The sequence below is a fragment of the Physella acuta genome, unplaced genomic scaffold, assembly GCF_028476545.2.
Source record: "Physella acuta isolate Inbredline_101_S28 unplaced genomic scaffold, ASM2847654v3 ptg001098l, whole genome shotgun sequence".
Classification (NCBI taxonomy): domain Eukaryota; kingdom Metazoa; phylum Mollusca; class Gastropoda; family Physidae; genus Physella; species Physella acuta.
Genome location: NW_026732615.1, coordinates 93,916 through 117,597, shown reverse-complemented (window position 1 = coordinate 117,597; position 23,682 = coordinate 93,916). Strand labels below are relative to the sequence as shown.

Sequence of the window (23,682 nt, the reverse complement as noted above, 5' to 3'; positions counted from 1 at the left end):
TATTCTCCTAGATAGGTAGCTGTCCCCAGCTATCGAGCCTCTTTTTTCCCGGGGGTTTAATCTCAGGCAGAGTTTCTTCCAGGCATCTCATCTACCACCCCCCCCCCGAACGAGATGGATTTTATATAGTAAGCATACACTTTTACTAGTGCCCCCCACCCCCCCCCCCCCCCGCCTCGAAAAATGTTGACCGCACCCCCCCCCCCCACCCCGAAAATTTCAAGTGCCCCCCGGAGAAAAAAAGTCTGGAAGAAACACTGATCTCAGGACTTATCGGTTTAGCAAGCACAAGCTTTACCGGCCCGACCACGCCGACCTCTGTAAACTTATTAGTTGTCGTGAGAGATAGATGCTTTATTATGGGGGAAATGAGCTGGATGCATATCGTAACTTTGTAACACGCCAGAGACGTAGCTGGGGAAGGTGGGGTGCGCCAGCCCCGGGTACCGACGCTAAGAAAGGCGCTTAAACTATGTTCTACATCAATTATGTGACACTACAATAAAAACTAACAAGGGAAATTGTTCGATAACGTAAATAACTGTGTATAAATTGTGGGTGGGGGTGCAAAATTGGTAATCCACCCCTGGTGTCAAAATGGGTCACTATGCCTCTGATACACACACGGGATAAAAGCTTGAAAGAAATGGGTCTACTGTAAGGGGTTGTGGAAAACGGCTACAGGACATTACCCCCTGGATATTTCCCCCCGGACATTTCCCCCCCCCGTATTTACCTCCGGAGCAATTACCCCCCTGTCAATTACCCCCCTGTTAATTACCCCCCCCCCCCCCGGGGAATTACCCCCCCCCCCGGGGAATTACCCCCCCCCCCCCTCTCAAGTTAAAATCCTAACTCTAACTAGAATTTTATACCTATATACTACTTTAATCCAAACCTTAAGAAAAAGACCAAAACCTAAGCATCCACCTGAGCCTAAAACTTCACACAAAAGCAAAACCAAAGCTAGACACAACCCTAACCCTAAAACTAGCTCTAACCCTAACCCTAGCTCTAACCCTAACCCTAGCCCTAACCCTAACACTAACCCTAACCCTAACCCTAACCCTAACCCTAACCCTAACCCTAACCCTAACCCTAACCCTAACCCTAACCCTAACCCTAACCCTAACCCTAACCCTAACCCTAACCCTAACCCTAACCCTAACCCTAACCCTAGCCCTAGCCCTAGCCCTAGCCCTAAACCTAGCCCTAACCCTAACTCTAACCCTGTCCGGGGGGGGGGGGGGGCGGGGGAATGTCCTACTGGGCGGGGGGGGGGGGGTAATTGACAGGGGGGTAATTGACAGGGGGGGGAGGGTAATTACTCTGGGGGGTAATGTCGGGGGGGGGGGGGGGGAGAATATCCGGGGGGTAATTGACAGGGGGGAAATGTCCTGTTCCCGTGGAAAACACCCACAAAAATTATATAGGCTTCTATTTATAAAATAACTATTAACATGACGTCATATTTTATTTACACACCCCTAAACACGTCTTTCTGCATACTGAAAGCGTCACCATTTGGCCTACACATAGGCTACACATATATAGAATTATGTAACGTATTTACATAACATAGGCTTCATGTTACAGTTCATGGGTTTCTGTGTCACACCTGATTGGCCCAGCAGTGACCTCTGAACCTTCACCCGCAGCTGAACATCAACAACTTTGGTCCCATTTCTAGCAGTAGGCTAATGCAGAACGAACTTTGAGTTCTTTTGAAGTACAGTAAGTTTAAAATTTTAATAAACTATGTTTAGTGTGGATAGACTACTCATTAATCGACTTTCTGTTTACATTAAATAATTAATAATTAGGTACAATTGCTGTTGTATAATTTATACTAGATCTATACTTTACGGCTCCAAGCCGTCGGTCCACAACTAGAATAGGGATTGTATCGATAACAAGTAACAACACTGTTTAATAACAGTGTAACGTTCGTTCATTTTTAGGCAAAGCATGCCGGTTATCAGGTCATCTGTTTATGCCATTCATTCCATACTCCCATCGATTTAACATTCTCTAATAGTAATTATAATTAAAGAGTTATCTATATTTTAGATCCAGTGTTCACAAACTTGCATGACTACTTCACATTTAACACTAGATCTATACTATAGTCCTACCATCGTATATTTATATTAATATTCGATATTCTCTGCTAGTTTATAGAATGTAGATCTATGTTAAATTTATATAAATTAATCTATAATCTATAACCCAATGGGTATGTTGTGAAAGGGTGGGGAGGAGGTGCAGTTTTAAGCCCAGTGTTTCTTCCAGACTTTTTTCTCTGGGGGGAATGCACTTGATATTTTTTTTTTTTTGGGGGGGGGGGGGGGCAGACACTAGTAAAAGTAGGTTTTCTATATAAATCCCATTTTGTTTGGGGGTTGGGGGGCGGTAAACTTTCTCCGAGGGGGGACTGCCCCCCTCGAAGAGATGCCTGGAAGAAACTCTGTTTAGGCCTACATCATTATATTGGGTAAACGGTTGGGTAAAAAATGCTACTATATACTATATAGTCTAGACTATTTTTGTTATAACTAAGATATAATAGTGTAGTGTAGGATAACTATGTCTACTAGTTCTACTTACAAATTTTTCATTGTATAAATTCTACATTGTGTAGTCACAGTACAGTAGTGTCACAGAGGGGGGGGGGGGGGGTTAGTCCTAACAGAGTGACACTTTGTGGTAGTTTAACAATAGTGAAATAAACAAAAGATGTGAAAATATTAATGTAATTATTAATTTTAAAGAGCCACACCAACCTAAATGGTGATTTTTTTAAATTTATTTCATTTCTTTAATTTTTGTTTTATTTCAAGATCAAACCAGCCATTTTGGGAGAAATGTTTCTTATTCTAATCTACTCAAGTTTAGCCATCCTGGCAACCTGGTATATTTTCTCCACTAGCAAGCCAAATGTTGTGGCTGGTGTGTACAGGATGCCAGGTAAAATTACTGTTTTTACTCTTTTGACTATTAGTAAAGTGAACTAAATCTTGTAAATCCATTTAATTAACTACAGCTTCTTGATTTGTTAGTTTTATGAAATTCTGATTCTTACTTCGTAACACATCACCGATAGAAATTTAAAATTATTATTTAAGGTCTTGATTTTTTGTGTTTGGGCTTAGGCACTGCTTTATTTACAATATTTTCAGTAATTAATGTTTACTTAAAACAGTTTTGATAGGCTTTTGAAATATTTTTTATGGCTCATATTTTCTAATCACCATGCTGTTAGGTCGTGGCTACTGGCTGAAAAGGTTGATCTTCTTCATCTTATTCAAACTGCGATCTTGTAGAAAGGAAAAGCGCAATGGATCTGCTGTGGGAGTGGACAGTATCAGAGGGTATGGCATGGGGTATAGCTACAATCATATGGAAGCCCCTCAGCCTTTGTCTAGCCACCAACATGTAAGTCACTTATTGGCTTCACTGCTAGTGTTTACAGCATAAGTATAAAGTGTTTGTAAGTTAGATGGTTACATTTTAAACAAGCATACATAAGGCGTACGTAAACAAACATACATAATACATACATGAAAAGATAGAAAAGTTTATTTTTTAATGTAGCATGCACTAGGAGAGGAGTGAATTAGGACCCATAAGCAATGGTTACAGTTATTTTCAAAACACTATTCTAATGTTTTGTTTCTTATTTTTATTCTTATTTTTTAATGTGATTAATTTTTGAGAGATTAAATGAGGTTGAAAATTTGAAATCAACAAACAAAATATGTTTTTTTAAAATTAAAATAAAAGCTTTCCTTATAATAAAAGATTAAAAATTTGACACAATTCTTATCCTAAAATTCTATATTTATTTGTTCAATTTGGGATGGATTCCTTATCAGTATATAAGTTTTTCAAATTTGATTTTTTATATTTTAATCAGAGTTCAACTATTGGTACACGTTTTGTTGATATATTTTTATGATGTAAGAAAATTAAGTAAAAAACAGTTGAAATTAGTTTGTTTTTAGCAACAAGAAAAAAAAAAGTTTTTAAAATCTTGCATTGAAAACTTATGTAGGTATAAGTATACTTTCATCTAACCAGGCCATTGACTGCTGCTACTTTGGCGCCACCAGCAAAGATGGTGCCAACATAGTGTGTCGTCTGGCTAGACGTCACAACAGAATGGCTGAGATCTGGCTATTTTTAGAAATTCCTGGCATTGGTTGCCTGCAGTTCCCCAGACACCCAGACACAGAGGTCAGCTACACAGATGGGTCAAGGTATCAGGCTGGGGGTCTGGTGTTTGATGTCATAGAGCCCATGAAGAAATGGAAGATTTCGTACAGCGGAAAGTTAAGGCTAGTCTTTTTTATTTTTTAAAATGATTTGGGATAGAGTAAATTTGTTGTGTACAAAATGTGTTCAAAGTTTTTAAGATGGTTTGTCAACATTGTAGTTTTTATTTAAACCATCATCCCTATTGAACATAGGCCACAAACAAAAGTCTTTCAGACTACTCAATCTTGACCATCATCCCTCTTGAACATAGGCCACAAATAAAAGTCTTTCAGACTACTCAATCTTGACCATCATCCCTATTGAACATAGGCTACAAACAAAAGTCTTTCAGACTACTCAGTCTTGAGTTTCTCTAAGTGCCCCTAGTGGTAATCTGACCTCCTTCTGTCACTCTGGAAGTTACTTCTCCTGGTTTTTCTGATTGTCTTTTTTCTTGTTTACATCCCTGGTGGGGTGATTCTTTTATTTTTTCCAATCTGCCCAGATTTTATTTCTTCCCATCTGTCCAGATTTTATTTCTTCCAATCTGTCCAGATTTTATTTCTTCCAATCTGTCCAGATTTTATTTCTTCCAATCTGTCCAGATTTTATTTCTTCCACTCTGCACAATTTCTTTTCTTCCTATCTGCCCAAATTTAAACACAGAGAAACCATCCATAAATCATATGTAATGGTATACATCATTAAACTTAACACATCCATAAATCATATGTAATGGTATACATCATTAAACTTAACACATCCATAAATCATATGTAACGGTATACATCATTAAACTTAATACATCCATAAATCATATGTAATGGTATACATCATTAAACTTAACACATCCATAAATCATATGTAATGGTATACATCATTAAACTTAACACATCCATACATCATATGTAATAGTATACATCATTAAACTTAACACATCCATAAATCATATGTAATGGTATACATCATTAAACTTAACACATCCATAAATCATAATGTACTGGTATACATCATTAAACTTAACACATCCATAAATCATATGTACTGGTATACATCATTAAACTTAACACATCCATAAATCATATGTAATGGTATACATCATTAAACTTAACACATCCATAAATCATATGTAATGGTATACATCATTAAACTTAACACATCCATAAATCATATGTAATGGTATAGATCATTAAACTTAACACATCCATAAATGATATGTTATGGTATACATCATTAAAGTAAACACATCCACATATCTTATGTAATGGTATACCATTAAACTAAACAATAAAGCTACCCCTGATAAATCATAGAGGGTTAGGTTTTAGCAATAGTCAATCTAATGCTTGCTCTGTTTGGAGTTTTTCTGAGGTCAAAAATTGTAACAACAAAGGTTTCTTTTTTTCTATATGCAGGAAAGGACTGTGCAATGATGTTATAAACAAACCAGAAGAGTTCTTGGAAACACATTTCTCATTCACGTAAGTTACCATACAAATGTCAGCTTAAGTCTAGCATATCACATTAATCTTTATGGTAAGGGTTAGATTTAGAGTAAGGTTAGTGGTAAGTTATGATTGGTTTGTATTAAATAAGAGGCTAGTTATTGCTTTAAGGTCTGGCTTTTTGTTTGAGTTTTGTTTTCAGTATTACAATACAAAAAAGATTGATGAACTATTTAGTCAGTGATTTATTCAACAAAATATGGGAGAGAGTTTGGTTGACACCGATTGATAGTGTTAAGCAGCTCAACTGCAAATTTAAAAATGAAGTTGACACCATGTGTGCTACGACTAAAATAATAAATGCTTTAAACCCCGATGAGTAGCTTGCAATCCCTAAAAGACAATTATCTGGTCCATCTTAATCAGCAAAAGCATTTTCCATCCCGGTTGAGTGATTAATCTTTTTGACCATTTTTAAACACAAATTCACTTCAACAATGATTAATTGTCTAAGCTTTTAATTGATCTCACTTCAGCTGGAGTGCTTTCTCTCAACCTTTCAACTTTGACACTGATATGGCCTCTTCTGTGCTAGGAGATAGCATAGCAAGAGAGGAGTGGAGCAGGAGCTTTTTCCAGAAGCTAAAAAAGTAAGTGCCACTACCTACTTAATTAATGATAATAGGTTTTAAAACTTGTAAAAAATACAGTGTTTAGTAAAAAGTTTAATATTCAGAGGGGGAATAATGGAAATTAAAAATGAAGCAGAAAAAGTTAAAAATGGTTTTAGCTATCATCTGTTTTGTTAATAGACAGTTATAATCATAGTTTCTTCCCGGCATCTCCCCCCCCCCCCCCCCGAAGAAAGCCTACCATTTCCTGGAATGATGAATGGAGTTTGTATAGAAAATATATATTTTTACCAGTGTCTGCCTCTTCGGAAAATTTAGTCCCCCCCCCTCCCTGAAAATATCAAGTGCCCCCTCCCTCAGAAAAAATTCTGAAAGAAACACTGGTTATAATTACTGTGTATACTAATGCAAACTCAACAATAATATTATTTATATTTTACTGTTATGAAATGTAGCCATTTTCTGTTCTTTCCTAAAACCAGAGGCAGTTGTTATGTTGAAAAAAATTACGACTGCTAAAATTTTATATTCAAAATGAAATACCAGCAAATTTGTTGGCAAAAAATATATCACACACATGCCATTTAAGCACAGTTGAGTGGTTGAATGGTGTGATTGCTAACCAAAAGGCTTAAGTTTTCTTTGCTTGAGTCTGCAGTTTATCCTTGAGTCCACTCAGCTCAAATAAGTACCCAACTGAGGATATTAAAAACAAGTAATTAAAAAAAGTCTAGTGACAATTTTAGCGCAATTTCCTTGTGTTATCTAAAAATAGCTCTGTCGTAGCGTAAATCAAGAGCAGGGTTAGTAAAACCATTGGTTAGTTATTAAAACGTTTTATATTAATTTTTTTTCAGTATTTTACATGTTTTATTTACAATAGAGTAACATGACTAAAAACCATTGCGCGCCCAGCTACCGAACGTGACGTCGCAGCCATTGAACGTGATGGCGCAGCTATTGAACGTGATGACGCGTGTGGTGTGGTTGCATAAAATGCCTATACTAATTCGGTCCAAATTTTAATTAATTCAAAAAATTTTTTGTGACCAAACGAAAGGATATTTTTGAAAACTTTCTTCGGCAATATTGTTCTAAATTATGGCAGGAATCGATTGGTACATGTTTCAAGTCGCTAAATGGTCTGGTTGCCGAGATATGGGCCAAAAACTGCTTTTTTTCGAGTTTTTTTGGCTTTTCCAGGAAATCCATGAAAGAAACCCGGAATTTTTATGGCCTATGTTCATCCTCGTAACTTGCTTAACATAATTGTTTTTGTAACTAGTCATCGATATTGCTTCGTTGAGGAGGAGATACGACTTAAAGCTGCGGACACACATCCATACATTCATCCATCCATCCATCCATCCAGAAATGACGGGTTAATAAACGCAATTCTCCAGAATGGAAATTGCGCTAAAAAATGTCTCAAGTTATGTTTTAATGTCCTATGTAGGAGCGGTCTCTTATAACATTATGACAGAAGGGTTTTTCCTTTATTGACCTTATCTCCTGGAAATAAAAGTATTATTCCCCACTTGTCTTTGGGAAAGAAAAGACATCAGCTGGGCCTTGTGCTGAACACACTATCATTTTATAATCTGAGGTTAAAAAACCCTGCTTCATCAGTCTCATGGGAACTCTAGTCTGAAAGGTCACAATGCTTTTATCCCCAGCAACCACCAGAGCCATTATGAACAGTGGGGGGAACTGAGGGGGAAGGTGTGTGTGGAAGGTTACGAGGACAAGGTCATGTCTTTACAGTGTGTCCGGGATCACACTTTTGGTAATACAATATTTAACTGGCTGTGTATGCTGTAATACACTGTTTTATATGGCTATGTATATTGTAGTTAAGTTTTATATGGCCATGTGTATTTACTCTGTTTTATATGGCCTTGTATGTTTAATCTGTTTTATATGGTTATGTACATTGTAAAGCACTGTTTTATATGGCCTTGTATTTTGTAGTAAACTGTTTTGTATGGCCAAGTGTGTTGTAATACAGTTTTATTTGGCCATGTATGTAGTAATACACTGTTTTATATGGTTATGTACATTGTAAAGCACCATTTTATAAGGTCATGTATGTTGTAGTCCACTATTTTATATGGTCAAGTGTGTTGTAATACAGTTTTATATGGCCATGTATGTTGGAGTAGAGTTTTATATGGCTGTGTTGTAATATACTGTTTTATATAATATGGCCATGTATGCTGTAATAAACTATTTTATATGGCCAATTTATTTTTAATTACGCCATCTATTTGACCAATTTGTGTTGTAGTTTACTGTTTACCAGGCTGATTTTTTATTGTAGTCACAACTTCATATAACCAACCGTGTTGTAGTAGTACACCTCTTTATTTTGGCAATTTTCATTATTGTCGAAGCACACTGCTCCACCTGCTGTTTGTTATACACTAATTTAATTGGTCTTTCTGTGATAATATGGCCAGTTCTGTTTTTTTTTTTACATAAATAATTTAATTTTAATGTCAGGGTATAATGAAACTTTGGGGAGGGCGTGGCCTAGCGATGGATAGCTAGACTGCTAATCCAAGAGTTCAAATCCAGGTTCAAATCAGTACAACGTCCCTGAGCCCACCCAGCTGTGATGGGTACCTAACTTACATTAGGGAAACAAAGGCTGCTGGGCATAGTGTTGACCACACTATCCCTTCATATGCCAAGGTCATTGAATCAGATGAACTCTACTTCATCTGCCCCATGTGTCTTGGGCACGAACGGGATTAAGAAGAAGAAGAAGAGAATGAAACTTGACTATATAGAAACCTTAATTTATTTTGCATTCTTGTAAAAAAATTTATAAATAAATTTATATAATATATATTTTATATTATAAAATTTATATTTGTCATCACAGGTACTCGTGACTGGAGAGATATCCATAGATATATCATCATGTTTATTTATGTCGAGGTATGTACTTACATCATTGGTAAATAAGTCTGTACCAGCACATTTTCAGCTGTGTAACTGATGTTTAATTATTCTGAGGAAATGTAAATTATGTGTAAATAAGTATATACCAACAAAATTTTAGCTGTGTAAATTATTTTTAGATCTGTCTAGAAATGTAAACCATGTGTAAATATATCTTTATAAACAAAATTTTAGCTGTGTAAATGATGTTTAGTTCTGTGGATAAATATAAATCATGTGTAAGTAAGTCTGTACAAATGAAATTTCAACTGTGATGATGTGTTGAAGAATCAAAATCATGTGGGATAAAAATCTCTACAAACAAATTTGTAGTTGAGTAAATTAATTTGGGTCAACAACTAAACAAGAAATTCTAGTTTCCTATCTTTTATCCAGACAGGGATGACCATTCAGGTGGGGATAGTTTCCCAGCCCAATTTGATGGCACAGTAAGTGATTTCAACTTGCAATCAGAACTGAAACTTGTATAATTTTAGTACAGACAATTTAGTAACAGATTGATGCAAGTAAGAATATCAAATAGTGGAAGGGTGATGCTTCGGATATCTGGGTGGGTAATATCTGAAACATGAGAATTGGGAAAGATTTTTTAATAAAGATGACAGGGAGAGGGGTGTTATTAAGAAAGTGACTGGTAAAATAAAATTGTGTGCGACTCAATGCTTGTTGAGTTATGAGGGGCTACTTAGTAGAATGCAAAAATAAAATTATGTTAAGTTTATGCTCAGCGTTAATGATTTGTAAAAGATGGATTTCACAAACATGAATTACTAAATAAGTTTTTATGACTTGAATATAGTTAGAAGACATCTCAAATTGTATATTTTTAGTGTGAAGATTGGCTATGTGTCATATCCTAATGGTGACATTGTGTCAGTGACAGACGTCAGCCTGAAGTTATGGGAGGTTGGAGAGGAAACAGGTCCACCACCATCTTGGCAATTTTCTTTCACTGCAGGTTATCCTATTTTTGGCAATTCCAAGCTCATATCTAATGCACTAAAATTTATTTTTAGTTCTTCTTTTCCAGTAGTGGGACGGAGTGGTCTAGCGGTAGAGAGCTGGACTGCTAACCCGTAAGTCTCGAGTTCGAATCCGGGTTCAAATCAGTAGACCGTCCCTGAGTCCACCCAACTCTGATGGGTACCTAACTCACGTTAGGGAAAGTAAAGGCGGCTGGGCATAGTGCTGACCACACTATCTCTTCATATGCCGAGGTCACAGAAACAAGTGAACTCTACTTCACTTGCCCATAGACCGTCAGGTTTGAAAGGGAAACTTTACCTTTTTTTTCCAGTAGTACATTCAAGTTTGAAATTTTAAAAATATCTTTAAACACTTTTTTTTCAAATTATTAAAATGTTAGAAAAAATTAAGTACATTTAAAATACTTTTGAGCAATTTAATACTTAATTAATCAAGTACAATTTTTTTTTGGCTTTTAACATATCAATATAAACATATTTTATTATTAATTAACTACTTAATTGTAAATAAAAAAACTTTCCTATTTGAAATAGACGGTCAAGTTTATAACATAGTTGCAACAAGGGGGACAACTCCAGTTTGGTACCATCATGAAGACAGGGGAGGTAAAGTAATGGAGGCGTTCACAAAGTTTACTGTGAATTCCCATAAAGGGAGAGGAATCAGTGAATACTTCTACAGGTAACTTACATCAGCAGATATGTTTAATCAATTTAATCATTATTTTTCATTCAAATGAAGTATGATAATATCTCTTATGTATACACCCTTCCTTGGGGCTTCAATTGTGTTAAATTTATGTTTATAAATAAAAGAGTTTAAAATATTAAAATAAGATCTGAAATAATCTTGACAACCTTGAGTTGAGATGGTTTAATATTTTTTTATACTGTTTACCTTTTATGTGCTCAGCTATTAAAGTAAAGTAAAGTAAAGTTCCCTTTCAAACCTGACGGTCTATGGGGCAAGTGAAGTAGAGTTCACTTGTTTCTGTGACCTCGGCATATGAGGAGATAGTGTAGTCAGCACTATGCCCAGCCGCCTTTACTTTCCCTAACGTTAGTTAGGTACCCATCAGAGCTGGGTGGACTCAGGGACTTTCTACTGACTTAAACCCGGATTCGAACTCAAGACTTATGGGTTAGCAGTCCAGCTCTCTACAGCTAGACCACACCGTCCAATCAGCTATTAAAAGCTAGGATATATTTTTAAGATTATGATATTTTATTTTAAAGAAATCACGCATCACTTACATTTTAACGCTCGGAAAAATGTTTCATTCTGTTACAGAAACTCACATGGACCCCCACTAGCTAGTACCCAGCCTTTTTATAAAATGGTTGAAGAGCCATCTACATGCTTTGTTAAAGAGAATGAAAGGAGGATTACTCTGCCATTTACACACCCAGCATGTAGCTCTTCAGCTTTAGTTGGTGGAAAAGGTGCTCAGTTAGCTCAGCTTACAGCACTGCAAGAAGATGTAAGGGGACATAATTTTTTCCTGGTAACTTTTTAGAAAAAAGTAAAGAAACTGTAAGAAGAAATAAATTTTTTTCCTGGCATCTCTTTAGAAAAAAATTAAGAAATTGTAAGGGGGTAAAATATTTTTCCAGGCATCTTTTTAGAAAAAAGTAAAGAAAATATAAGGGGACATAATTTTTTACTAGCATCTCTTTAGAAAACGTAAAGAAAATGTAAGGGGACATACCTTTTTTTCTAGGCATCTCTTTAAAAAACAGTACCTTTTTTAAATTTGAAAATATTAATATAAGTTATAGATTTAAAACATAAATATGTATTTAATAATGCAGGTAAAAGCAAGTGTTACTCCTGGATTCTGTTTAACACTGAGGTCCTTTGAGGTACAGCTACAGGTAATTTATACTTTCTATTGCTGCCATTCAGGCTATGTTACGACAGAAATATAAGTATCAGTCAAGTGCTGTTTCAATACCATATGTAGATGGACTATAGAAGAATTAGCTTCAGTTTCTTGGAAAATGATTTTACTGGCTTAGAAAATATGAACAGAAATATCCAACTCTGAGATGTAAAGAAAGTTACATAATAAGAAAAGAACTATGCTCTTCTTATGAAGCATTTGAATAAAATTGAAGGAATTTGAAATTATCAAACAAACAAAATCACAATCATTTCCGAATTCCCAACTCAATTTTTTTGAGCCTCTGACTATTCTCAGATAAGTCTACAATTATTTTCTTATCTTTTCCCATTCGCACCCAAGACACATTTGGCAGATGAAGTAGAGTTTATCTGTTTCAGTGAAATTGGCATATGAAAGGGATGTTGTGGTCAGCACTATGCCCAGCCACCTTTTTTCCTTAACATGAGTTAAATACCCATAAGAGCTGGGTGGACATTCTACTGATTTGAACCTGGATTTAAACTCAACTATTGTTTCAGCATGGGATAAATTTTCATTAAAGTAGGACTAAAAATTTAGACCATTATTTAGAGTACATTATTTACATTGTTATCAGGTATTGTAGTGATGTTTTTGATTTTAAGAGCTAACGCTCACAACCTTTAAATACTAACTATTCATGATTTTAAATAAATATATAACCAGTTTATCTGTTTATTTTTTATTGTAGAATCAGCCTATAATGTCGAAGGCTGTTAAAACTGTTGCTGAAAAATATTAGTAAGCTAATTTTATCAGATAAACCTAAATTCAATATTAGTTATTTTTAAATTGATTTAGTTTAATAATTTCCAACTAGTAATAAGTTATTTTAATGATTTACATGTCATATAGCATCTACATGAATTATTTAAATGTTGTGCTTTTTAGTCTACAAGGTGCAGATTTGGTGTCCATATGTGATGATGCTGTACAAGCCATAACCTCAACAGAGATCTGTGATGTGGTCAAACAAAGTATCACAGAGTCACTGCGAGTCTGTTTTGGTGCGGGTTACCAGAGTGTTCATTTGGCGGTCAGGTCCTCTGTTGCAGGTAGGTGGCGTGGTCATTGAAGCGTAAACTGTTGCAGGTAGGTGCATTGATCATTGAAGCGTAAATTGTTACAGGTAGGTGCATTGATCATTGAAGCATAATCTGTTGCAGGTAGGTGCAGTGATCATTGAAGCGTAAACTGTTGCAGGTAGGTGCATTGGTCATTGAAGCATAAACTGTTGCAGGTAGGTGCCAAGGTCATTGAAGCGTAAATTGTTACAGGTAGGTGCCAAGGTCATTGAAGCATAAACTGTTGCAGGTAGGTGCCAAGGTCATTGAAGCGTAAATTGTTACAGGTAGGTGCCAAGGTCATTGAAGCGTAAACTGTTGCAGGTAGGTGCCAAGGTCATTGAAGCGTAAATTGTTACAGGTAGGTGCCAAGGTCATTGAAGCGTAAACTGTTGCAGGTAGGTGCCAAGGTCATTGAAGCGTAAATTGTTACAGGTAGGTGCCAAGGTCATTGAAGCGTAAACTGTTGCAGGTAGGTGCCAAGGTCATTGAAGCGTAAATTGTTACAGGTAGGTGCCAAGGTCATTGAAGCATAAACTGTTGCAGGTAGGTGCCAAGGTCATTGAAGCGTAAACTGTTGCAGGTACGTGCAGTGATCATTGAAGCGTAAACTATTGCAAGTAGGTGCAGTGATCATTGAAGCGTAAACTGTTGCAGGTACTGTAAGACACTCTTTGGTTAGGCATACCCCACCTGTAAAAAAGTAAAGTTTCCCTTTCAAACCTGACGGTCTATGGGGCAAGTGAAGTAGAGTTCACCTGTTTCTGTGACCTCGGCATATGAAGAGATAGTGTGGTCAGCACTATGCCCAGCCGCCTTTACTCTCCCTAACGTGGAGTTGGATGGACTCAGGGACGGTCTACTGACTTGAACCAGGATTTGAACTCGAGACTTACAGGTTAGCAGTCCAGCTCTCTACCGCTAGACCACTCCGTTCCACATATACCCCACCTGTAATCCTGTTATTTTATACAACAAATATACTTTTAGAAAATATACCTTAAAATTAAATATGACTGTGTGGCCTAGCGATAGAACACTAGACTGTTAACCCAAAGTCTTGAGTTCAAACCCGGGTTTAAGTCAGTGGAGCATCCCTGAGTCCACCCAGCTATAATGGGGACCTAACTCACGTTAGAGAAAGTAAAAGTGGCTGGGCATAGTGCTGATCAAATTATCCCTTCATCTGCTGAGGTCAATAAACATGAACTAATTCATCTGCCCAATTGATCTCTAGGTCTATAAAGGAATCTTTATTTTGTTTTTACTTGAAAATTAACCATTGTAACTCCACCAGAACTATAACAATGAGTTACTGTGTTAATGCCTGGCTGTGACATTTTTTTATTGAGTAACTTGAATGTTATAACTGTCAGTTGTTTTATCAAACTTATTAAACACCAACAAACTAACTGTATACTGTAGTATTGAGTCATTGATTGATTTTGTCAATTTTCCATGTGAAGTTATTAAAACCCAAACATGTGGAGAAGAAATAAATTAAGCTTTTATTACACACAGAAGACCAGATAAGTTGCGTATATGTGACAGTTTTTATTTAGCGTTGTGGTGACAAGACAAATGATCTCAGACAAAATATCAACCTGACAAATAAAAAATTAACTAAAATCCTCCGAAATACAATAAATATTTTGCTGTGAGATATTATGTCTGAGATCATTTGTCCTTGTGGTCATTTGTCCTGAGATCTTTTGTCTGGGATATTTTGTCTGAGATTATTTGTCATGGAACCAGCATTGTCAATGTAGTTGTAGAAGATAACACTTTGAATGTCTCAACAAATGTTTCCTAAAACTTCACCCAGATAACACTTTGAATGTCTCAACAAATGCTCTCTAAAATTTCTCCCAGATAACACTTTGAATGTCTCAACAAATGTTTCCTAAAATTTCACCCAGATAACACTTTGAATGTCTCAACAAATGTTTCCTAAAATTTCACCCAGATAATACTTTGAATGTCTCAACAAATGCTCTCTAAAATTTCACCCAGATAACACTTTGAATGTCTCAACAAATGCTCTCTAAAATTTCACCCAGATAACACTTTGAATGTCTCAACAAATGCTCTCTAAAATTTCACCCAGATAACACTTTGAATGTCTCAACAAATGCTCTCTAAAATTTCACCCAGATAACACTTTGAATGTCTCAACAAATGTTTCCTAATATTTCACCCAGATAACACTTTGAATGTCTCAACAAATGTTCCCTAAAATTTCACCCAGATAACACTTTGAATGTCTCAACAAATGTTTCCTAAAATTTCATTCAGGTGAAGATGGAGATGAAGCATCTTCTGCTGGTCAAATGGACACAGTTCTAGGAGTTGTTGGGCTACCTCAGGTAAGTTTTTTTTTTCTTTTAAAAATATATTAACAGATGCTACTTACAAACAAGAAAGTTTTGTTTTACGTATTTACACTAGGGGCGGTAGCATTTTACATATACAGATAGTTTGTATTATATGTACCTTATACAGGTGTTATTTTACATATACAGGTAGTTATAATGTACATTATGCAGGTGTTTTTTAATGTAACCTAAATAATATTACAAACTGGTAATATTTTTTCCATCATATCAGTTTGTAAACAAACAGAATGTATCAAGAGATTAAGCTAGCAAAGAGAAAATTACTGTTGTTCATATGTGTGTCAGATTCTACAAGCAGTTTGTTTTTTAATAAAATTATTTTTTGTAGATTTATCAGTCAAATATTGTTTGAGTGGAAGATTGAGCTAGCAGTAAGAAAAATTACCACTGTTTACTTTTGTGGCAGATTCTGCAAGCAGTTTTTTTTTTAATAAAATTATTTTTTCTAGATTTATCAATCAGTAAAATATTTGAGTGGAAGATATAGCTAGCAGTAAAAACAAATTACTGTTGTTTACTTGTGTGACAGATTCTGCAAGCAGTAAAAAAATGTTGGGCCTCAGCTTTCACCCACCAGGCTGTTGAGTACCGCAGACAACATGGTCAGCCAGTCAATGTCCTCATAGGTGTGGTCATTCAGGAGATGGTACCTGCAGAGTCAGCAGGTCAGTGAAGATTTATTACATGGGGGGTGTTGTGTTTAGTGTTAAATGACAGTATGGTTTTTTTTTGGGTGATGGCTTTTTTTAGGTGATTATTCTTGTTTTGGATGATTGTTCTTGTTTTAGCCCAGCTATTTCCAAACTGTGTGTTATTGTGCCTACCTTTTAAAAAAACTACATTGTTTGACATTTTTCCACCCTCATCTTACTCACCCCTAATATTTACCGTCATTATGGTCCATATGGACCAGGCCACATGTATGTTTGTAGAACCAGCAGTGTCATTAAATTCATACTAAATTAAACTTATTTAATTGTGCATCTGAGACATATCATGCTTTATTTTAAGAAAATGCTGTAGTTCTTTAAACTACATTTGTCCAGCACTGCCTATGATGTGAGTTATTTGGCCAAAGTTGTTTAAAATTTTATTTAATTAATTTCTGAGAAAAGGGTTCCACTTTCTTTACCTGCTCCCCATGCATACACTGCTGCTTTGAGGGAGATAGTTTAAGACAATAAATTAAATACTCAAGCAGACCAAGTGAGCTCAATCACTACTTAGTTAAACAGTCATATAATATTTTAATTATTTAGATATTTAATATGCTGAATGGTTTTTGTTTTAAGCTAAAATCAAACAATAATTCTGATATTTTAAAATATAAAGATTAGACAAGAAATTATGTATAGACTTAAATATTAATGCTTTATTAAATAAAACAATGATATAAATTTTCTGTTGTTTTTTTAATTATTGAATATCTCTGTATTTTTATTAAAATGTTTAACATAGTTGAAGGTTATCTCCCTTTGTAATTTAAATATTTAAATTGGACGTAGTATATAAAAACGAAAATGTCATTTTAAAAAAAAATGATTTTTAACATTGCTATTTGGTTTGATTTCTTAAACATTTATGTAACAAGTTATTTTGTTGAATATTTACTTATATACTGACTCGGTGTTTGTGTTTCATTTAAAACTACAGCTGGTAAAAATTGTTGTCCATAAATATTTTTTTACTACTTGTATCATTTTCTTTGGCATAGTATGCATAGCCCTATGTTAAAAATTCAAGGTTATGTAAATAAAGTTCTGTAAAAATCTCCTAAAAATAGAAACATTATTTAGAATACTGTATTTCCAAACTAAGAATATCTTTATAAACAAGCAATTTTAACAAGTTATTATTGACAAAAAAATATTAGGCTCTGCATTATGTCTAAAGAAAAAAAAATCTTATCTTTGTATTCAAACACTTTTTTACCACTAACTACAAGAAATGTTTTATTATACTATGTAACACAATAGAATGGACATAAAATGTATTGTATGTATACATGTATTTAGCTTTAAAATATTCACAAAGCTTTGCAAATTATCCTGTTTTTAAATGGCTCGTTATTTTCATGTAGGTAATATTTCTTCACAGGTGTGATGTTTACAGCTGACCCCCTGACCGGCAGCAACAGTCATGTCGTCATCAACGCCAACTTTGGCCTGGGCGAGTCTGTGGTGTCAGGGATTTCTAACCCTGACACCATCACAGTGGAGCGACACCCTGAGTTTATACATGACACCAGTAAATTGGTGATTGGTTCTGTGGTGGCTGGTGACAAGAAGATCAAAATTGTGGAGACAGGTTGGTGCTTTGTACAAATACTAAATTAGGGTTAGGTTTCGGATTTAAATAAGTGTTAAGGTTATTTTATACTAAAATACTTTTTAATATGATGTGGTATGGATAGTTCAGGAATATGTTTTATTTTATTTTAAAACATTTTATAATTTTATTATATTATTAATCTTAAATGTTGCAATGTAGCATTTTGTTTTGTAAAATATTTGTTTTAATGCTTACGTAAAAATATCCATAAAAACATACATTGGTCAAGTAAAATAAGTAAGAATCATGAAGAAAATAATGATACATTAATTCACATTTAATTTGTTTCATCTTTTAGTGTTAGTAACAGCAGAATGACTTGCTTGACTTTGATAGTAGCTTTTTATTTTCAACACTGAGCCAGTTTTTAAAAAATATTTTTATTTTTTTAACCTAAATTTTCTAATTTGTAGTCACATCAGAAGGGGGAGACAAAAGACTTCAAAACAAATTATTAGGCACATAAATAAAAAAATTTGGGGATGGTGTGGTCGGATAGAAGAGCTCACAATCACTAACCCAAAATTGTTGGGTTTGAATCTCTGATTCCACCCAGCTCTAATGGGTATACGACTTACATTCGAGAAACTAAGGTGGCTTGGCATAGTGCTGACCACATTAATTTAAAATTGTTTGTTTGAAATGTTTTGTTTGTTTGTTTAAGGAGATGGAGGTATCAAAGAGGAAGCTCTTTCGGAGGGGTCAAAGGTCGTTTCTCTCAATGATGAACTCATTTTAAACCTAGCAACACTTGGAGTTGAGGTTTGGGTTGTTCATTTTCAATTTGAAGTTAGTTAAACAAAGATGATGTAATAAGAATTGTGAAATAAAGGTATATTTGTGTGTATGAGCATCTCTTGTGGTTTTCAGCTAGAAAAATACTATGGCTGTCCCAGGGATATAGAGTGGGCTGTTGTTGGTGAGGAGATTTACCTGTTACAGGTGGGGGAAATTATTTGTTTCCTTTCTTTTATGGTTATTGTTCCCACTTTTTAAGATTTTTATTTGATAGAAAATTTTATTTCCTTCACAGCAGTAAGATACAGATATTAAAATAAAAAAATATAATTAATTTAAAATCAGAAATAAATTGTGCAATTTTGTATTATGTTTAAAATTACCTTTATTTTTGTTATACTGTGAAATCAATATGCATATATACTTTATTGCAAAAGTTTGGCACTTTTCTATTTAAAAGTATTAAAAAAACAAGGAGAGCTAAGGGATGTAATTCAATAGGACAAAATGTTGTTAGAGTATAGTCCCTTCCACTGTTGATTTACTAATGGCAATTGTTACTATGTTATAAAAGGTCTTCATTTAATTTTTTCCAGTGTCGTCCTATAACAGTGTCAGAGGTTGAGACAGAGGAGGAGCTAATCCATGAGTTTGACAGCCCAGCTACTTGTGATTACCAGTGGTGGACCACAGCTAATATCAGGTAAACATCCTCCATTGTGGTGTACAGGTCTGCATTCTAAATGGCGATCTGTGCTGTAAAATATTCAGGTTGTGATACTCGAAGTGGCAGATCTAAAGGGATTCCTTTATTTTGGCTGCCAAGGGTTATATTTAAACCAACGTGATAAGATCGGCATTCAACAGAACGTAGACGCTGTCAATTTTAAGCCAAAATTTATCAACAAATAAAATGCGAATATGTTCTCGACACTTTGTTTTTGGTAGGGACAGTAAACAATAAACTTCATTTTAATTAATGAAAGACAACTGTTATTAAAACAAATGTGCTCAGCCTTCACAAATAGGTCTACTAATAGCAATAGACCTAACTTAAAAAGTGTTGTAAAATTTAATTGGAATATTTATTTAATATTTTGATCTAGTATCTAGCTCTTATTCCTATTTTTGTAAACTAAATTAGATTTAGGGTGACTGTCTCTGCTAGGTAGACATAGAATTTAGAATCTACTTATTTAATTAAATTTAATTCTAGATTCTAATAATTTTATTTAGCAAACAAAATTATCTGAAACTGAGATAGATTGAATGACTGGACTTAGAACTGGAATCTGCTACTTAAATTAATTTTTAAAAGTTTAGACTATACTAGCAAGAATTTGATATCTTTGTTGCAGAAGGCTTTAATAAATTACTTAGGCCTCCCTACTATGTGTCTCATTTAATTACAGTAATATGTATCTTATACTCGACTGAAATTAGTTAAATTTAGATCAGTGGTACTGATTTCTTCTTTGTTCTCCCTGTTGGGCCCTGTGGGTAATAAATTACATAAGAGATGCTATCTCTGGTTGGCTGAGATCTAAGAGTAGCAATCCGTTCCTATCACCTACAAAGAGATGAAGTTGTATGACGGGTTAGAAACAAGTGGAGGCTGAGTATCAGGTATCATGGAGGTGAGAGATTTTGAGGGGAGGGCAGTGGCACTGATTCCTCTTTGGTCTCCACCCTGCTGGACCATGATGGTCATAAATTACATAACATACCCAGGGGCGGAACTGCAATGCCGCCAGACCCCGCAGCGTTGCGGGGAGGGGGGGGGGCTCGTCGGTTAGTGCGCCCACAGCCAACCATAATTTATATTTTTTAAATCTAAAATTTAATTTTCAAGAATTTTAGCTTTGATGTTTAGTTTGTAAAGAAAATATACTGTAGCTAAGGTACGATTATCTTTACTTTACAATAACTACACCACGCTCCTCCGCAAACATTAAAAACCACTACACAAACTAGTGTAAAAAAAATACGAAAATCTTTTTTAATGACTTTTGTGACTTGTTGCTCCCCTTTGATAGCCATATAGGGGGCACCAGTGTACGTAGCACGTGTACTGTGGCGAGATGGTGCAGGGGGTAGGGACCAAATGTGTGTGTGTGTGTGCAAGCGTGCGTGCTCGCGCCTTCGCGCGCATGTATTCGCGTGTGTGTGCATGTGTGTCTGTGTGCATGTGTGTACCGTTACAGCTAGGTTGATGAATTTCATATATAAGTATTATAACAAATTTGTGGTACTGTATCAACTTTTCAGCGATCTCCGATAACCGGAAGTGGAACTTATTCTACTTTCAATTTTTCAAAAGCCTATAACTTGAGTACTATTTCACATAGATAAATGAAATTTCACATGTAAATAAAAGATATAATTCTCTGCCATCTTTCAAATTTTGAGTAATTTCCGTGGACCGAAAGTAGTAATTTACGCTATTTCCGGTATCTCAAAAATGCGTATGCAGGCAATAAACTCGCGGACCTCCAAGAAAGCTCATCAGTTCATCAAATAAACGGAGTGTCTATTCCCAGTCGACTGGGAACAGCCGTATTAGGGCTATTCACAGTCGTGATTGTTTTGATACATATAATCTGGGTGGTTGTGCTATAAGGTGCGGGTGCGAACTTGTCAAATGCTTTTGTACCTTGACATTATTGTGCGCCACCTGTTGTCCAAGTTGTAGTTTTTGCCATTATTCATGAAAGGGTTATTTTTGTTATTTTTTTTTCGTGTGTGAAGTGATTGCTGACATATTTGCAAAAAAAAAAATAATAATTAAAATTACTGTTATTGATTGTAGTAAGAGTGCATAATTGATCATCTAACTAAGACCTACGTAGCGAACTAAACTAAAACTGTCTAGATCTAATAACTTTTTTTTATAAACATAGAACTCAATTAAAATAGCATTGCTCTCTTAATCTATACATCACTCCCTAGTCAAATAAATGCTTTTATTATTGTAAGATATTTTATTATTCTCAGTCGTATTTAGCATGAAGTGAAAGCCGACTTGGAATACCTGTGGAGGCTATTCCCAGTCGGCTGGGAATAGCCTCGGCCTTAAACAAATATGTAGGCTTAGTTAATACCATTAGCATTTCCCCCACGAAATACAAATAGTATACATTAAGCCTACACAGTCCCCACGCTGATTTGAGGTACCAATTGCCATATCCGTCTACAGGTTATACCCGTGAGTTAACGTAGGTTTGTTTTAGGTACAAAGCAAAACGAAACGTAGGCCTACCTTCCGAGTTGCTGCATGGTTTACTCTTGCCCCGTAGTATATAAAGAAGTTCTGTATCGATCGAGCGAGCTCTACAAGGGGCTATACGTCTAGAGGCATCACTGATACAAACAAAGCCCACATGCCAACGTGAAGGAATAACATAAACTTTATATATAGATAAAAGAATTATACATATATAAATTTAATACCATCGCTTCCCATTGGGTAGACTTCAAGCCTACTCACATTTGGACAAGCCTACACCCAAATTGTAGCTCCGGTATTATCAAAGCTCCTATCTATGCCAAGTAAAACAAGAGGTAATAATAGGCCTCAACAATAAGTAGATCAGGGGTAAAAACAAGCCCGCACGCCTAGTTGAGCAGTGGCACAGACAAGCCTCCGTGCCAAAAGCAGCATGATATAAAATGTATATCAATTTTATAAGACGGTTCAAAGTTGAGTAGGCGTGAATAAATTATCGATATTTTGTTCCTCAAAATACAACTGGTTTAAATTTAAACACAAAGCCTACGCCACTTTAAATCATTGGTATAAACAAAGCTAAATTTGACAAGAGAACTGATAAATGCATGACTCAGAATAGTCGGTAAGCTGATAACTACATGACTAATACTAAATGGAGTACCGATTAGTACGTGATTCAAAGGGAGAAGAAACCGGAAAACACCAGCTGACAATTGGAAAATGCAGTTAAATACCAGAGTTCATCTGGACGATGCTTTTAGACACAAAACGCTTTAAATGAAGAGGAATGCTTGAGCGAACCATCCCAAGATCACAGCGTGTGGGCGATTAACTGTCTTTGGGTTGATTAGAACGTAATTGCGCGGACCTAAACGTAATTTCCGATAAAGGCCGCGTTTCTGTAGTTTCCCTTAATTCTCCCTTCCCCTCCACTCTCTCCAATAGGCAGCATGTTATACGGAGTAGGGACTTATTTTAATCGGGCAAAAATAATAAATGCTGATTTATCAAAATTTCAGCGTTCTATGCGTAATTGAGTCGGAAAAACTGGGCTTTGCAATACTGTCCGTATGTCTCAAATTTTCAGCGATTTTCGATAACCGGAAGTGGAACTTATTCTACTTTTAGTTTTTCAAAAGCCTATAACTTGACTACTATTTCAGATAGATTAACGAAATTTCACAGAAAAGTAAACGATCTAATGTAGTAATTTATGCTATTTCCGATTTCCTTAAACAAGTTAATTAAAAAGTCTAGTGACAATTTAAGCGCAATTTCCTTATGTTATCCATAACAATTTCAAATCGTCATCACGTTCAATAGATGCGTCATCACGTTCCATGGCAGCGCCATCACGTTCAGTAGGCGCGCAATGGTTTTTAGTCAAATAACTATATTGCTATATAGTACTGTAGTGTATTATGTATAATGTAAGTTTAAAAAAAAAATTGTGACCGAACGAAAGAATATTTTTGAAAACTTTCTTCGGCAATATTGTTCTAAATTATGGCAGGAATCGATTGGTAAATGTTTCAAGTTGCTAAGTGGTCTGGTTGCCGAGATATAGGCCAAAAAACTACATGTTTTCGAGGTTTTTTGGCTTTTCTGGGAAATCCAGGAAGGAATTCCGGAATATTTTTGGCCCACTATCATCCTCGTAACTTGCTTAACATAATTGCTTTTGGAACTAGTCCTCGATATTGCTTCGTTGA

At 35.4% G+C, this 23,682-nt stretch overlaps 2 protein-coding genes and 1 long non-coding RNA gene across 3 annotated transcripts in view; all 3 read left to right on the top strand.

The window, feature by feature from the left end:
* The first annotated feature begins 1,653 nt into the window (after positions 1 to 1,653).
* Positions 1,654 to 4,359, top strand: LOC131955728 (uncharacterized). The gene is made up of 4 exons (XM_059319958.1): positions 1,654 to 1,734; positions 2,841 to 2,967; positions 3,263 to 3,435; positions 4,081 to 4,359. The coding sequence occupies exons 2-4, from the start codon at positions 2,865 to 2,867 to the stop codon at positions 4,357 to 4,359; spliced, it is 555 nt and encodes a 184-aa protein (XP_059175941.1). The 5' UTR covers positions 1,654 to 1,734; positions 2,841 to 2,864.
* Positions 4,360 to 8,016: 3,657 nt separating this feature from the next.
* LOC131955732 (uncharacterized) lies at positions 8,017 to 9,729 on the top strand. Its single transcript, XR_009388883.1, has 3 exons — positions 8,017 to 8,120; positions 9,222 to 9,277; positions 9,677 to 9,729. It is a non-coding gene; the product is annotated as an uncharacterized LOC131955732 (long non-coding RNA).
* Positions 9,730 to 10,829: 1,100 nt separating this feature from the next.
* The window catches only part of LOC131955727 (putative phosphotransferase YvkC), a 28,558-nt gene continuing 15,705 nt past the window's right edge, over positions 10,830 to 23,682 (top strand). Inside the window, exons 1-11 of the mRNA XM_059319956.1 lie at positions 10,830 to 10,969; positions 11,579 to 11,768; positions 12,100 to 12,162; positions 12,904 to 12,953; positions 13,104 to 13,267; positions 15,572 to 15,642; positions 16,202 to 16,337; positions 17,770 to 17,979; positions 18,668 to 18,765; positions 18,874 to 18,945; positions 19,338 to 19,444. Of these exons, the coding sequence (XP_059175939.1) occupies positions 10,902 to 10,969; positions 11,579 to 11,768; positions 12,100 to 12,162; positions 12,904 to 12,953; positions 13,104 to 13,267; positions 15,572 to 15,642; positions 16,202 to 16,337; positions 17,770 to 17,979; positions 18,668 to 18,765; positions 18,874 to 18,945; positions 19,338 to 19,444 (1,229 nt within the window). The 5' untranslated portion in view covers positions 10,830 to 10,901. The remainder of the gene's footprint in view (positions 10,970 to 11,578; positions 11,769 to 12,099; positions 12,163 to 12,903; positions 12,954 to 13,103; positions 13,268 to 15,571; positions 15,643 to 16,201; positions 16,338 to 17,769; positions 17,980 to 18,667; positions 18,766 to 18,873; positions 18,946 to 19,337; positions 19,445 to 23,682) is intronic.

Excerpts from the sequence above, each read along its gene's own strand:
- LOC131955728 (XM_059319958.1), top strand. The coding sequence starts at position 2,865 with ATGTTTCTTATTCTAATCTACTCAAGTTTAGCCATCCTGGCAACCTGG. Across the intron at positions 2,968-3,262 it reads TGGTGTGTACAGGATGCCAG|GTCGTGGCTACTGGCTGAAA; the intron begins GTAAAATTACTG and ends CCATGCTGTTAG. Across the intron at positions 3,436-4,080 it reads CTTTGTCTAGCCACCAACAT|GCCATTGACTGCTGCTACTT; the intron begins GTAAGTCACTTA and ends TCATCTAACCAG.